The sequence below is a fragment of the Hydra vulgaris genome, chromosome 12 (genome assembly GCF_038396675.1).
Source record: "Hydra vulgaris chromosome 12, alternate assembly HydraT2T_AEP".
Taxonomy (NCBI): domain Eukaryota; kingdom Metazoa; phylum Cnidaria; class Hydrozoa; order Anthoathecata; family Hydridae; genus Hydra; species Hydra vulgaris.
In genome coordinates this window covers 69,381,620-69,398,611 of record NC_088931.1, presented here as the reverse complement: position 1 = coordinate 69,398,611, position 16,992 = coordinate 69,381,620, and the positions used below count along the sequence as shown (strand labels likewise).

Here is a 16,992-nt window from a genome sequence, read left to right as displayed (position 1 = left end):
GTTTTAGAATTGCCAAATAACCAAGTAAATTATGTGCAAAAGATATATATCCAAAAACCGGTTTTGAAAATAATATTTTCGGTTTTCGATTTCCAAAAAGTTTCTGGAAACCAGTTTTGCTTTCCCAAGCCTGTATCTGAAGTTGAACTTTCTGTTTCAAATGAGGCACTACTCAAAATTGTAAAGCTATAAAAAAAAGTACATGTTTAACATACTAATTCGATGTGATTTAAAATCCTGTTGGTAAAGATTCAAAAGAAAAGCTGTTGTCCGAAAATGGAGGAACACATGGTGATTTTTTGCAAAGAATGCATAAGTTTTTAATGACTAATAAGCCTACAGTGTATAACCTGAATGAGTTTTTTCTGCAGCCAATCTTTTTGCAACAAAAATAAGAAGTCATCTGGGCGATGAAACTTTGGATGTGCTCTGCTTCCTCAAAATGCATTTTAAGAATAATTAAAAATAAATACCTATATATATTGTATCTAAAAAAAACAACAAATTCTTTATAATATAATAATTAAGTACCGTGAAAATTACTTTGGACAGTAGAGTAACTTTAGACAAAAACTTTTAATAAAATATTTTCTAGTGAATAAAGCAGACAATTAAATGCAGACAAATTGTACTTAACAGAACAACATATAAAATATACTGCATTCTTAACAGTGAACCATTCTAATAAAAATTTAATAACTCTATAAATTCCTTTTTATAAAATTTTTTTTGTTTCACTAGTAAACTTTAGCTCCCTTCAGATAAAATTTGAAACATTATCATTTTTTTAAGATATTATTTAGTTAAACACTTATAGTATTTTTTTAAAGATTTTATTTAAGTATTTTTTAAAGATATTATTATTTAGTTTAACATTTTATAGCACTTTAAGTATTACATAGACTTTAAGTTTTTTTTTGACAGTTAAACAATCCAAAAAAAAAATTTAAAGGTGTTTTAAACTATAGTGATTATAGGGGATTACTTTAGCGCTGATGAAATTTTACTAAATGTCATGAATAAATTTGTTTTTAGATTTATTTATTTTATTGTGAAATATTTGCTTAACCTTATCTCAATTAATTATATTTGAGGCAATCTGTTATACTTATTCTATTATTTTCAATGTTACAGTATATATTTAGTGTTTTAATTTTATTTGTCTCTATTGTTGTTATAATTTTTCTATTATATTTAAATTCATAAAAGTATATTAAATACAACTAAAATGCCTAGAATTTTCAAGAAAAAGCCTAACAATCGAATCTATGCTTAATATGCTACAATGTTGCTTCATGCTATCAAGAAAGTAAAAAGCAAAGTACCATCGATTAAAAAGGCTTCAAATTTATATAACATAAAAAGAAAGTAGCTGTAAAATGCTATTTAAATACCACTAGAGGAATTGTACCCTGTTTTAAAAACAAAACAGTCTTTGCCAACAATAATGTCAAGATATTAAAAGTGTTTGTACTAAAGTGTCGAGTGCTTCTATTAGTAAATAATTTTTTAATTTACAACATTCATTAAAAGATGAAAATGGAAACAATATAGATGCCTTAAGGATTTTTAACTTTTATGAAACAAGTGTGACAGATGATCCTAGTGTTGTTAAATGTTTGTTCTGGCGTGGAACAAATTAGAGCAAATTAAAGACAGTACAAAGGCAAATTAATAAATTTTTCAAAACATATTTAGTGTTATTAATTTTATTAAAATTTATATTATTAATCATAACACTGTGCAAGCATGCGTTCTTTGTTTTTTACGAAGCAAAACGTTTTTAAAAGTAGATCCTTATATGCTCCATCAATAATTAATAAAAAGAATATGTAACACCTGTACCCGGAAAAATGCACCAATTTGGTCTAAATGAAGCTAAGTAGCTTATTTGTATTTCAGGATTTTTTTTTAATTTTAATAATACATAGTTTTTTTTAAATTACTCAAAAGAAATTTTTTTTGTTTATTGATGTTCTTTCATCAATAAACAAAAAAAAAAAGATTTTTTTAATGCTTACATAATCTTTTTTTCCAGACATAATTCAACATATATCAATTGTCATAAAACATTTTAATCTTCACATCTTTATGTAAGACTTTACCTGCAAAATGGAGAAATAGCTAACAATCCTTTTTGTTTAAAATTTGTCTAACCATCTTTGCCAGGTATTTTAAACTTCAGTTATTTTTTAATTCTATTATTGACCAACTTGGTGGTGCCAGTGTGAGAAGTTGAACAATAGTTCTATTGTCAAATAGAGAATTTTCTCTTTTATCTTGTTTCTATTTCATCAAAGTTTTTAACCTTCTTTTTTGTTCTATTTTTTTCATAACACATTTTCTCTTTTGGAGAGTACATGTTTTGATGGTTTTGAATGAGTTTTTAGAAGAGATATATTCAAATATTAAAAATCCATGTTGATCTCCTATTTTTTTACTTTGAATGATGTTTAACTTCTAGCAATCTTTTGTTTGCAGAGTATTTATTCCAGGAACTTTATTCAAGCTACTTCTAATTATGACTCTTTTCCAGTAAATACAAAATAATTTTCTACAAATATTTGAATTTCAATTTGTTATGTTTAAGTAAAAAAAGAAATTATGTATAACAATAATATATTTAAATTTTACAGCTACTTACAGGGATTGTGTTTTTCTGGACATATCCGAATTCCAGATATTTTTCTCAACTTTGAGTTTTTCCTGATATCCAAAACGTTTTCTATACATACAAGTTTAGATATATATTTTTGCTATAGCTTTAGATATTTAGATATAGCTTTTTCACTCATTGCTTATACAAAAATTAAAAAAAGTTTGGAAAAAAATTAGAAAAAACTCAGCTTAAAGAAAAATTAGGAGGAAAATAAGGGAAAATATATTCCGGATTTTTTCCGGATATTTAACGCGAACAATTTTCCGGATTTTAAAATATGACCAGCATGATCTATCTATTTACTAGTGATTTCTTTGTATGTGCATTGATTGGATCACAACAAGCTTTCTGCCATATAGGATAGATTTTCAAATATTTTCACTAGATCTTTTAAATAATATTTTTAAGTTTGATAATTCTATGTTACAACGTTAAGATATGATTTTTTCTTCATTGCTTAAAGTTTCTCTAACATCTTGTTGGCATTTGCATGCCTCAGATATCATTAACCCAATAGAAAATCTTAATTAATTCACTTGGTACGAACCATATTAAGGAAGTATTTCATAAAACAAATAAAATAATTCATATTCCATTCCTACTTGTCTTGAACTATTTCTACATTAAAAACAAAAGTTTTAAATGTTTTTCAAACCTTTTTAGATTCTTTATTTAGCATGATGTTTAGCACTAATAGACATTTAATTAATATTAATTTTTATTTATATATACCAAATTGTTAATTTTTTATAATTCGAATACACTTTTACCAAATAATGTGGTTCTATAACTGAACTTTTTATGAATTATATAATTGTCAAAATTTTCTTATCAAATTATGCAAAACTTTCTTAAAATGTTAACCAAATTTATTATTTGATCTGAATTTTATTAGCAAGTTTTTTTTTTAATAACTTATTGAAAAAGTGATATATATATATATATATATATATATATATATATATATATATATATATATATATATATATATATATATTTGAAATTATAGTTCTATATGTTACAGTTGTAAAATATCAGTGTATTAACAGTGCCATGTTGTGCATGGGTGGTGTCCCACTTATTACTTCTAATGCTCATTATTGAGGCCACATAAGGAGCCCTAAGTTTAAGTTAATTAACAGGATTGAGACAACTGCATAGCTAGTAGCTTGGTAGGCTGTGTTTTATCTATGAATAAGTCAAGTTCTCTTTAAACTTAAATCATGCAAAAAGTAACCCAAAATTTTAAACATAAAAATCCATCCCCTTCCACCTAACTGTTTTAATATATCTTGTACAAATATTTGTGGTCTGCAAGCAACCTTCCATCACTTGAATATTATCTTGTGCGAAATTCATCAGGCTTGCTTGCTTTTAATGAGAATAATTTAAATTCTGCTGTTCCTTTTTCAGATCTCAGTGTTGATGGGCACTATCCTTTGATTCACAAAGACTCCAATTGTCATATGCTTGGCTTGGAGGTATAAATATATGCATCAATTCACTTATTTGTCATGAAATTGTTTGAAAAAGTTTGAGTCCTTTGACCATTCTTTTATGTGCTTCTGCTTAGCATCTCTTCACTTTATCATATTTCTCTTTGTTCTTTATTGTTCTCCTTCTTCCCAAGACTGCACTCTTTGAGATGTAATTTCTGATCAAATTGACCATGCCCTTTCTCATTACCCCTCAGCCAATATTGTTGTTATTGGTGACTTTAATGGTTGTCACACTGAATAGCTTGGCTCTAACACCACTGACCCTGCTGGAAATAAAGCCTATAATTTCTGCATTTCTTAATCTCATATTTAGTTAATTAACTTTGTGACTCGTTTTCCTTACAACCCTAATCATTTACTTTCACTCCTTGGTTTATGTCTGATCTCTGATCCTAGCTTGTGTTCAGTTTCTCCTTTTTCTCCTTGAGGTGGTTCTGACCAATCAATGATCTCTTTAAATCTTTCATCTCGTACTTTCTTTTTGGACTCACCCTATCATTGCACTACTTACTACTACCCTAAAGAAAAAACTACTTACTACTACCCTAAAAAACCTAATTTCTTCTAAATCAAAGTAAAATTGACCTTCATGGTCTTTTAAAAGCACTTTAATTTTAACTGCTAATTATAACCAGAGTTTTAAATCTGTATCTCCGCTGGAAAAATTATGTATTTGACTCGTCCAGTTAACAAATTGTGTTTACTGGAAGAAAATAAAGTTAGTTCTGTCGAAACTACGTTTGTTAATGAAAGTAACATTCAGCTATTTGACTACTGTTGGTGGCGGGAGTGTTGCGCTAATCAAATCGTAATAAACGTAAATCATTTGGATTGGCTGTTTGTATATAACAATTAATGTCCCCCTTGGGAATTTGTATAAATAGCGAGTTTATTGAAGTCTCGCTCTCTTGAAGTAACCTATCAAACAACAACGGACTCGAGCAACTCTAGCTGTGATCTACAATCTTCTTTGTGTTTATCGCATATTTGTATAATAATATTATTTAATATATTAATAAATTGAACTCGTTGTACAATACCACTCTTAAGTACTACAACATGGAATTAACATGGACATTAATTGTTATATACAAATTGTTTGTATATAACAATTAATGTCCCCCTTGGGAATTTGTATAAATAGCGAGTTTATTGAAGTCTCGCTCTCTTGAAGTAACCTATCAAACAACAACGGACTCGAGCAACTCTAGCTGTGATCTACAATCTTCTTTGTGTTTATCGCATATTTGTATAATAATATTATTTAATATATTAATAAATTGAACTCGTTGTACAATACCACTCTTAAGTACTACAACATGGAGTATAAATCACTAAAACAAAAAATATTAAAATAAAAAATCACCAGAATACGTCAAAACTCCAGGAAAAAAAAAGTAATATAAAAATAGATATATTTTTTAAAATCATTTTCTAATGTCTCTCATTTTTGTTAATTTGGAATATTAACTGAGAGTTTTTAATCAAACTTGGTTAGCACTTACTATTAATGGAGCTTTATTACAGAACTATTGATGGTCTTGTTTTGTTTTTAGGGGTTATTGATTGGCCCTGTTTACCCAATTTGTTGACCACAAGAAAGTCAGAGAAAAGTTTATAATATTCATAAATTAATCTATGCAATCAAATTTCAATTGGTAGTTTCTCCAAATTTGCTCCAAATGATTTTTGAACAAGCTGAACAGGTATTCCTTTTAAAAAACTAAAAAAACTTTGGTGCTGCAAGAATCTCAAAATCCTTGGTTAATATGCAAAGAAAATGAAGTCTGTAGTTTATTCTTGATTGAATATCAGACAAAGAAAAAGAACTAAAAAGTTGCTGTTTTGAACTTAGTAAAATGATTTCATTTGAAGAGAAACCATGTAGGGAATAAGTTTTTATCAAACCGTGTACCTAAACATACATAGACATTCATCAAACACCAGTTACTTCTTAGACAATTCTGCTTAACTTGAATAATTTATACAATTTACATTTTGATTTATGTGTAGAACTGACTTTCTTGTTTAAACTCAGAAATTGCTTTAATCACTTACTTGAATCTGAATAAAAATTTTGCCATTTTCAAATATCACTTGATAAAAAAGTGTAAAAGAAAAAGCATTTGAGTGTCATAAAAAGATATGGTATTTCACAGGAAAAATGGTCCCACTATATATATTCTATTTTTTTCTCAAACATTAATCCTTACATTCCAAAGTATGCCTTTTGGCATTCTCGCTAGTTTCGAAGTGCATCTTTTGGCGTTTTTAAACTACCTATACATTTTACTTTAAAACTCAAAAACTAAAGGTTGTATTGCATTTCTGACTTTCGATTTCAAATCAATGGTCCACAGCAGTCTGGAAAAACAACAACTTCACATGGTTTTATTATAAAGTTTGTTTTTAATTTGAAAACCAGTTACATTTTGACTTCCTGAGGTTGTCGATTGACACAATCTCAAGTTAAAAACATTGTTGATGAGCTCAATTATAGTAAGAATAATGATTCTAATGATGAATAACTGATTTCTCATAATTGTATATATATTTTTGTTCTATTTTTTAAACCTTAGAAATTTAATTTAGACTTATGATTTGAAATCTAAAATGTTATTTACTCTTCTTATCAACCTTGCTTTATAGACATTATTTATGTATAATTATATGTAAAAAGTATTAAATAACATATAATAAAGCTATATTTAATTAAGGTTAAACACTAGTACTCTTAGAAAAGTATTTTTATGTTCTTCGTGTCAATTTATTTTCAACAAGGTACTTTGTTGGTTTCCTTAAATATTTACTCAAAGTTTTACCAAAACTATGACTACAAATTTTTCATAATGTAAAAAAAATAAAAGTGCTATTAATATATGTTTTATTTATTCTATTTAAATATGCTTGTGAGATGTTAAAAAATTTAATTTTATTACCTACATAAATGTTTCCGTCTGTTTTTTGTGTCTCTTTATTGAAAAAAGGGCTATGTAAAATATTTCTTAAAAAAAAGAAACCTCTTTTAGACCAACACTGTATAAATTTTATGATAGGTATGGTGTCAATCTAATTAAATTATCTACCTACAACTTTATCGAAAAATGATGCACGCTGATTGGTGAAACCTGAAAATTTGTGTGAAGTCTAAAGGTTAAAGGAGACATTGCAAAGATGCTCATGAAAATCAACCAACTTTCAACATTGGAACCCGGAGAACCTGTTATACATGGGTTTCATAAAAAAATCATTAGAAAAAAGGAATAAATCTTGGGCTTACTTTAAATCTCTTCTATTTTACACACATTAAAATCTTCTAGAAATTGACAATATCACATTGTTTTCTCAAGCATTAAATTAATGAGAAAAAAATGAATGCTTTCAAAAAGTTATCATATGGTTGCATCTCTTTCTTTTTTTACAAATAACATTATTTTCGCTGCTTAGAAGTGCTATCATCTCTAGTTCCATCAGCCAAAACTTATTCTTGCATGACGGCTCATTTACAAAGTAACATCTTTTTAAAAAAACTAAAAATTTTTATTTGTAATTTTTTTTCCTCACATTTCTTTCCTGGGCTTCAACAGCTTTTTTGCAATATTGGGAATTTAGACTGCTGTCAGCTGGCAAGTAATTAAAAAAGAAAAAAAAGTTCATTGAATTCCGACATTTGAAAAAAAATTTTCAGGCAAGCCATGGCTTGTACTCATCATCCCCTAACTCAATTTATATGAGTAATTTAAAGCTCCACATAAATAAAAAAATAAGAAATTTTTTTGATAAATAAATTTTCTTGAAATGATTTTTTTAGTGGGTTATAATCCTCAGCAGGAATAAAAGATATTTTTATATTTTATATGTGTAAAATTAAAAAAAAGATCATTTTTTAACTTATTTCATTCTATCAATCTTCTTAAGCTTTTTCATATTTATGTTGTGTCTCTTCTTGTGTGATATAGAGAGAAAACAAGAACAAAAGACAATTGTTTGCAATTGTGTGTGTTGCTTTTAAATAGTTTTAAAAAGTTAGAACTATTATTTACAATAAACTTGAATGGCTGTAAATATATTGTTTTCTTTTATACTTGTTTTCACTTTTATATTACAAATGTAAAAAATATAAAATATGTAAAATAAAAAATATGCTTAATAATATTAAATTTTTATGAAAAAACTTTTTTTTACGATTTCCATGATCATCTAGAACTATTTAAATAGTGGAAATGACTTTTTAATTGACGACCGTTGATAATAATGATATATTTTAAGGAATATTTTTGAATACTTAAGTTTTTAAATACTTATATTTTTTAAAACTAAAAGTTTTAAAATCATTTTAAAATTTAAAAATTTATTCTACATAGATTTTCATATATTTGCTCATCTAATTTTATAAAATAGTTTTTTTATCATAAAATAAATTTTTATGTGAAAATTTGTAATAAATTTATAGTGTATTAAATTACATCTGGAAAATTCAATATTTAGATAAGTATTGTGAGTTGATTTTTATTGAAAAGTCGAGTGCAATTTAAAGCAATTTTTTTCCCACTTTTTACCGCATAATCGAATAAAATTTGTTTTTCTCAAAACTGCAAATGCGAGTAACACAAGTGCTTTGTAATTAAATTTTTGTATTTAAATTTTGTGTTTTAAAATGAAGAAAATTAAAATGTGAGTAGAGTAACATTTAAACTGATAGCTTGATAACTTTTAGATGAGTTTAGAATTGTTTATTTTGTCAATTTTGGTTGAATAAAATGTTAGGTAAATAAAATTTTGTTGCAATATGTTATTTTAAAATTATTTTAAATTTGTTTACTGCACGAGGGGAGCTGCAAATTTAAATATCTCATAGCTTTTGTATTTGTAAATTTAAAAAAAATTTTGTTTTTGTAAATATTGCGTTTGTAAATTAAACTTTTGCATTTGTTAATTAAAAAAAAAAAATTAAAATTTATATAAATATAATAATCCTCTTTTATATTTTACGCAAATAAAACATAAATGTTATCTTACATTTCAAGTTTGGTATAGCATATTTAGTTAAACAGTGTTTTTAATTCCCTAATAAACAATTTTAATAAACAATGTTATTAACTCATTTGAAAGTATATTGTTATTTATTATTATGCAAAGATTTTTGTAACTTTCTAAACTGTTTACTTTTTGTAACTTTCTAAACTTGTTTTTTACTGCTGTTTATGCTGCATGCATAAACAGCAGTAAAAATGTAAATAAAGATTTTTAATGATAAATACATATATTTAAAATATATATATATATATATATATATATATATATATATATATATATATATATATATATATATATATATATATATATATATATATATATATATATAAACACAATGAAAAATCTAAGCTGGAGAACAGCTGACAATGAATAACCTTGCTTGTTAATGACAATGCTTTATCACATTAAAAAAACGATTGTTCTAGATCAGCTTAATTCATTTTTTCATTGTGCATTTTAATTACATTTTTTAAGTGTCTAGTGTAACACTTTATATCTTTTTTTACTAAGATTTTTGTACTCTTTGAGAATTTTAAACTAATTTGGAATTCTGCATTAAATGCTGTGCCATCAGGCTGGCTAACACCCTGACTTCATTCAAATTAATCATTTTGAATGTTAAGAGTTTCTTTTCATAAGAAGTTAATTGATGTAAATTCCAATTTAAATGTTAGCAATTTTCTGTCAAAAGCATTTTTATAACTTTTAAGAAGAAAAATTCAAATATTTGTAGAAATTTCTATTACTAGAAAGTTTTTGTTATTATGGAAACTATAGAATGTAAGTAAAAAGTTTTTTGTGGTCTAACTTTATTGCAAGAATTTAGGGAAGTTAGACAAAAAACTTTGATTTTTGCTTGAAGTTAAGAAAGTTAAATAAGAAAACTTTGTATTTTGTGCTGACATATTTTTTTCTCTCAGTTTTATTGTTTTATTATTTTCTTATTATATTTTTAGTACTTGCATTATTCAATTCTATTTATTGCATTATTTAATTTTATTAACTGCATTTTAACTCATATGTTAAATTACAATACATTCAGAAATCATTTGTTTTCATATTATAAGCTTAAGAATTTTAGCATTTTTGATGCAGTGGTTAGAATTCTGGCTCAGAACCAACATGTTCAAATTTGATGCTACCTCAAGCCTAATAAGTGACATTGGTACAAAATGAGGCATGAAATTTCTGATTAAAAAGCTTCTCCGCAGTGTTCTGTGAACAAAACTATACCGGAACAAATATGTCCCTGTAGCATTTTCTTTGATCTTAATAAAAAACAATATAGTATTGCATATTTTTTGAGAGTTTGTATTTATTGTTTAACCATTCTAAAAAAAGACTAAATTTACTTGAAGTAAAATTTTTATGTTTACTATTGTTTAAGATTGTACAAATCGAACACCACTTGGAATGAGAAATGGATACATAAAAGCCAATCAACTTACAGCTTCATCAATGTATAATAATAATTTCAGTCCAGATATGGGGAGACTAGATAATAGTAAATGTTGGTGTGCAGGGAATCATGGTTTATTAAATTGGTATCAGGTAAAGTTTATTATTTTTTTACATAATAAAATTTTTTTTTACATAATAAAAAACTAGAGCTATTATAAATAGTAAAATGTGTAAAACATCACAGAGTTAAACATCACAAACTTACAGAGTAACCGAGATTTTTTTCTGAGTAAAAGTTTATTTTTTTCTGAGTAAAAGTGTTTCAAATTAAACTAAGCATTAAATGCACTATACAAAAATGATTCATAAATTTGGTACTATTGTTTTAGGTTTGATTGAATCATAACACCATGATCTTGTTCAGAATCAGTGTTGAATGTCACTGTTCTATCAAACTGTAAATTTTACATCAAAATCATACATTACATAAGTAGTTCTTGAATTTTTTTGCCTAAATTCATGATTTTTAAATTTATTATAATGAATTTTTCATAACCAAGCAGATGACCATTCAATAATTTAGATCTTCTAGCAGCTTTATAGGATCTTGACGTGGTATTAAAGTGTTTAATATTTTATAATATTACCATTGTTTAAAGTTTAACAAATTCCTAATGATTTTTATATAATAGACTTTTTGTAATCAGATAATCTATAGCTAGATATAAATAATTAATTCAATAGTTTTATGTGGAAATGATGTAGAGATGTTTTGGGTACCTGGCTCTGTTCTTGATTTCTTGCAGTTTTTTTAGATCCAAACTAGGTACATTGCACAATCTATATGTTCTGAATACTTTGATAGACTGCCAGAATAGTTCGAGCTATGTACTTAGCTTATGTATATTCCTGGTACTCAGGAAAACTGCTGGAATAGTAAGATGACAAGTACCCAACAGTTTTTCCCAGGTAACCCGAATATAAAAGTGGTATGTATGTAGCACTGATTATTTCGCTGGTTTTTCCTGGTACTTAAATTATATAAATGTGCTGGTTGGTCGGCTTAGCCTCAGAAAAACCCCCAGAAATCCAGGACCTGGCCCATTTCTAAATTAATGATAAAGTTTAGTCTGTTATTAAGTGCTTTATTTAAAAAAAAGTTAATTAAAATATTTGGACTTCTGTTATAGCAGGAGTTAGGATTATGTGGCTTGCAAGTGACTTGTTGTAATATATTTAGATAATCCATAGCTAGACATCAATAATTAATTCAACAATTTTATTTTGAACTGAGATGAGCTGGGTACCCGGTTTTGTCCTGGATTTTTGGGAGTTTTATTCTGGGTCTAAACTGGGTATGGATTATTCCAGTGATTTTTCCAGGTTTTAGACCCAGAAAAACCCCCAGAAAACCAGGGCTAGGCACATCTCTAAATTGATGATAAAGATCAGTTTGTATATATAGCAATTTATTTTTACAAAAAAGTTAATGAAAATATTTGGACTTCTCATATAGCAGTAGTCAGAAGCCTGTGGCTTGCATGTCACTTGCCCCTCCTTGAACTTTAGTCTCTTAGGGCTAAAATTTCATCATGTAGTTCTTGTATAATATTTTAGGAAATAAGTTTGTTTAAAAATGCTCACATTTAATTTTATTTTTAATAAACAAAAAAGACTTTTAGAAGATATTTTTAGTTGTTATTTAATTACATTAAATTGATTTGTTTTAATTAATTTGTAACAAAGCTACATTTTAAAATAATAATTTTAAGTTAAGTTATGGAAACATTTTTTTAGGTTGCTTTTGTGATTTTTGTACTTTAGTTTGAATTAAATAAATCTTATTTGTTTAAATTTACATTTGTTTCAAGAATAAAAAAAAGCAAGCAGATGTATTTCTAAAACAGGTTCTATGTATTTCTAAAACAGGTTCTATATTTAGAAGCGAGACTAGTTATTTTTCAATTTCTATTTTGGGTCTACAGTATTATATATATATTTTTGACTGTAGCGCAGCGGAATAGTGTTTTGTGTCGCAAACCAACAATTTAAGGTTTGTATCATTGCCATTCTTTTTGTACAAGCTTTGCTTCTCTGATGTCATTTTTGTTATCTGATTAATTATTTATTTATGCAAAAAAACCCATAACTTCATATAGCACGTCGCTACATTTGTCATAATACAGTCATTTGCATTGAATAACTATAATTTCCTAATTTTTAAAAGTTTCTTTTTTTAAATTAAAAAGTTTTTATAAGGAATTTTTTACCCATTTCTCTTTAAAAAAAAAATCTAAGTACATTAGGAGTAGGGAATTTATTTTGTTCAGAGGAAATTGTCCCAATGGAGTTTTAAAAAGAAGACTATTTTTTGAACAAAATAATGTTTAATAAAAATTGTCTTATTTTAAATAGTATGAAATATTTTACATTAAATATAACATAGAACTTTACACTTGTTTAAAATGTAATTAGGAAAGTCTTGGTTTTAACAAAAAATTTATTTGAAAGTATTGCCTGTAATTAAAAATACGTTTGTATGTAACAAGTAATTAATTTTATACAGCTTATAAGTCATATTAGTAAGAAAGCATCACATAAGAGCATTTAACCAGGAAGTTTGCTCATCTTTCCTCTTAAATGGTTGTTTTTGCTCATCTTTCAAACCTCAAACATCCTGGGGTTTACCCAGGAGGTTTGAGGTTGAAACACCCAGGAGGTTTGAGAAACACCAAGGAGGTTTGAGGTTGCACCACGACCCCTTTAATATTTAAACCCAAGAGTTTAAGCTGAATAATATAATTGAGGGTTTCAGGTTTTGCTTTTTCAGTTAAGTACTGAAGCCTAAACTAATTGATTAAAAAAGGAAAATCATTATTTTCTTTTTTTAATCAATTAGATTGAAAAGTTATCAATCATTAAAAATTTTGAAAATAAAAAGTTTTTATATAAATTCACTTATTTAACAACTACAAATTTAAAAAAAAAGAAAAAATATTTGATCTTTAATAATGCTTTTATTTGTTTTTTTTTTACATCTTAAAAAGTTAAAAAAAGTTTTTGCGTAATGTAAATGGCTTAACGCATTAGTAAAATCGCCATTTTGTATGCAAAATTCATATATTACACTATGTGAATTTTACGTACAAAATGCTTCTTAACAACAATTAATTACTACTTAATAGTGTAATGCTTCTTAACAAAGCCTGGTTACGTATAATGTTGTTGGTAGCATAGAAAAAAAAAGATCCAATAAGTTAGTCCCGATCATACCAAGTCAATATTGCTGATGGTGATTCATTCATTGACGTTATCAAAATGTTCTTTAAAATTTAAACATTACACTTTAAAGTTAATATCTTTATTACTTTATTTATATATTGTATATTGTTATATCAGGCAACCAAAAAAGTTTGTGCGGTTTTGCAGATCCATAAATAAATAAATAAATACATAAAAACAGTTTTAATAAAGTTTATTCTGAAAAATAGTCTCCTTCAGCAAGAATAACTTTCTCCCATCGTGAAACAAGCTGGTATATTCCATTTTTATAAAAGTCCTGAGTTTGGTAGCTAAAAAATTGAATTAACTCATTTTCAAGATCTTCTCTATTTTGAAACTGTCGATTCCTCATATGATTATCCAGGGCCAAAAACAGGTGATAGTTGCTTGGCGCAAGGTCTGGTGAATACGGAGAGTGAGGTAGAATCTCCCATTGTGATTGTGCTAGAGTTTCCCGTGTGATTTTTGAGGTGTGCGGTCTGGCGTTGTCCTGGTGGAATACAACACCTTTTCTGTTTGCCAAAGCTGCTTGTTTTTGGCAAAGAGCAACCGAAACTCTGTCCAATTGGGCTGAGTATATCTCAGCAGTAATGGTATGTCTACCTGGTAGCAACTCATAGTGAACGATACCTGCTGTAGTCCACCATACACACAGTAAAACCTTTTGTTGGTGAATGCTTGGTTTAGGAGTCATCGGTACTGAATCATTACTGGCTAGCCAATGATATGTTCATTTTTTGTTGCAGTACATAATCCATTTTTCGTCGCATGTCAACATCCGGTCAAAAAATGGCACTAAATTGTGGCGGGAAAGCAATGAAGAACAAATGGTTAAGTGCTGTAGCTTGTTTGTTTCACTCAACTCATAAGGTACCCATTTGCACAATTGTATGCAAAATTTTTCAACGTTTTCCAAATTGGTGCAAATGTAAATGAATAGTTTCATCACTCACATTAAATCTTAAGGCAAAGTCCTGACATGTTTGAATGGAGTCTTGCTCGATTGCCAGCTTGATATCCTCGTTGTTTACGATGGATGGTCTTCCAGATCTTGGTTCATCTTCAAGGTTTTCATTTCCAGAAGAAAATTTTTTAAACCACTTTTGACCCGTCCGTTCTGCTATGGTACCTTCCCCAAAAGCAGCGCATATCTTATGACAAGCTTCTGCAGCTTTAGTTCCAAGTTTGAACTCATAAAGTAAACAGGCGCGAATTATCGCATCTTACACAGCCATATTCCACTTAAGTCTTTTAAATTTAAAACGCACTAACAAAACATATGAAACACACTAATTGATTCTCTTTAAAACAAGCTTTAATTTATATGCAAAATCATCCCCCAACCACAACCAGTTTAAATAATACATTTCTTAGAAATAGGCAATTAGGATAAACCGCTCAAACTTTTTTGGTTGCCTGATATTTTTTAAAGTAATTTGTTTTTAACTGATTTTTTTTTTCAAGCTAACTATTACAATATTTTTAAATAAGAGTTCAAAACACAAAATTTCAAATGAGTAATACTAATACAAATAGAAAAGTACTCAGATGTTAGTTTTCATTAAAATGAGTCAAAACTGAACTTGATAAGCCTACTGAGATGAGTTTCCAGCATTTTTAAAAACAAAAACAATTGATTATTCACCAAATATTAACTAACTTTTTTAGAAAATCCAGCAACAGAAATCTCATTAAACTTATTTTAATTTTATTGCGTCACATTTATCCGATTTTTTTAAATACAATATTGTATCAATTATTTTGTAATAAAACAGTAATTGATTTTTTTTGTTAAGCTGTATGCATGTAAATGGGTATGGTATTTTTTCATTTTTAAAATCATTTTTAAATTTAATTTTTATCTCTTTGCAACAATAAGGTGCCAGACCCTGTTTTATGCAAGCAGTATTCTTATAGTTTAATAACACTTTTTTAATACTAAAGGACTAATACTAGAGTTTCCAATTATCCAACATTAATGACTATCGGGATATTGAATACTGAAAATTTAAATTATTTGGATATATTCAGATATCTGGATAACAAATAAAAAAATAAAGATAATATATTGAATTTAATATTAATGAATAAAATATTAATGATATTAATATTGTTGCTTCAAATGCAATCATTTTGGTGTTTTATTGTTGCTTTAAAAACAATAATTTTGAAATATTTGTATTGTTACTTCAAAATCAAGAATTTAAATATTTGCATTGTTGCTTCATTTGTTTAGATGTTTATTTTGTTCCTTCAACAGCAATGATTTGTTTTGATGCTTGTATTGTTGCTTAAAAAACAACAATTTTCATATTTGTATTGTACTTTCAAAAACAATCATTTGTTTTTATGTTTGTATTATTCCTTCTAAGACAGCAATATTGATGTTTTTAGTGTTACTTTAAAGATTTATTTAGATTTATTTTATATTAATTTGGCCTTTTTTATTGAAAATAATTTCACAAGTTGTTACTTAAGTTATTAATTTTTAACTATTCAGATTGTAAAATATTTGTGATGTATTAATATTCCTAAAATATTTTATATGTTCAGCACATTAAAAAAAAATGAAATCTAATATATAAAGTAATTTTTTAAATTCTCGTAACAACTGTACTTTTTTGAAAAAGACTTTTTTCACTGTATTGAAATTTTTGGTTATTGTGATTAAAGTAAGTTTAAATATGATTACCATCTTTTCATTTGATAGTAGACAACTTAAAACCTCCATTGTTTCAGGAGGATGATAAATATATCCAATTAAAACTTGATCCTGTTTTAGCCTAATAACACATCATCAATTATTATTATTATGAAATGTAAAAGAATTATAAGAATTATCATTTTTCTTGTGATTTTTCTATAAAATTACTTACTACAACTATAAAATCTTTTATATAAAATTACTTACTCTATATAATACTTACTATATATATATAAAATTATATATATATACTTACTACCGTAAAAACCCCTAATTCCGGATGTAACCTAATTCAGGATGGTTTTAGTAAAAAGTTTCATAACTCCCTTAATATAATGGATTTATGAATAATTTTTCTTAATTAATAAACGTCTTTACCAGACAAATCGAAAAATATAAAAAAAAAATTA

The 16,992-nt window shown here is 26.6% G+C and overlaps 1 protein-coding gene across 2 annotated transcripts in view; it reads left to right on the top strand.

Annotated features, from left to right (window-relative positions):
- LOC136088964 (receptor-type tyrosine-protein phosphatase S-like) overlaps positions 1–16,992 on the top strand; it is a 193,246-nt gene that overhangs the window by 9,903 nt on the left and 166,351 nt on the right. For both annotated transcript variants that reach the window (XM_065814252.1, XM_065814254.1), the window contains exon 2: positions 10,583–10,746. In XM_065814252.1, coding sequence (XP_065670324.1) covers positions 10,583–10,746 — 164 coding nt within the window. The remainder of the gene's footprint in view (positions 1–10,582; positions 10,747–16,992) is intronic.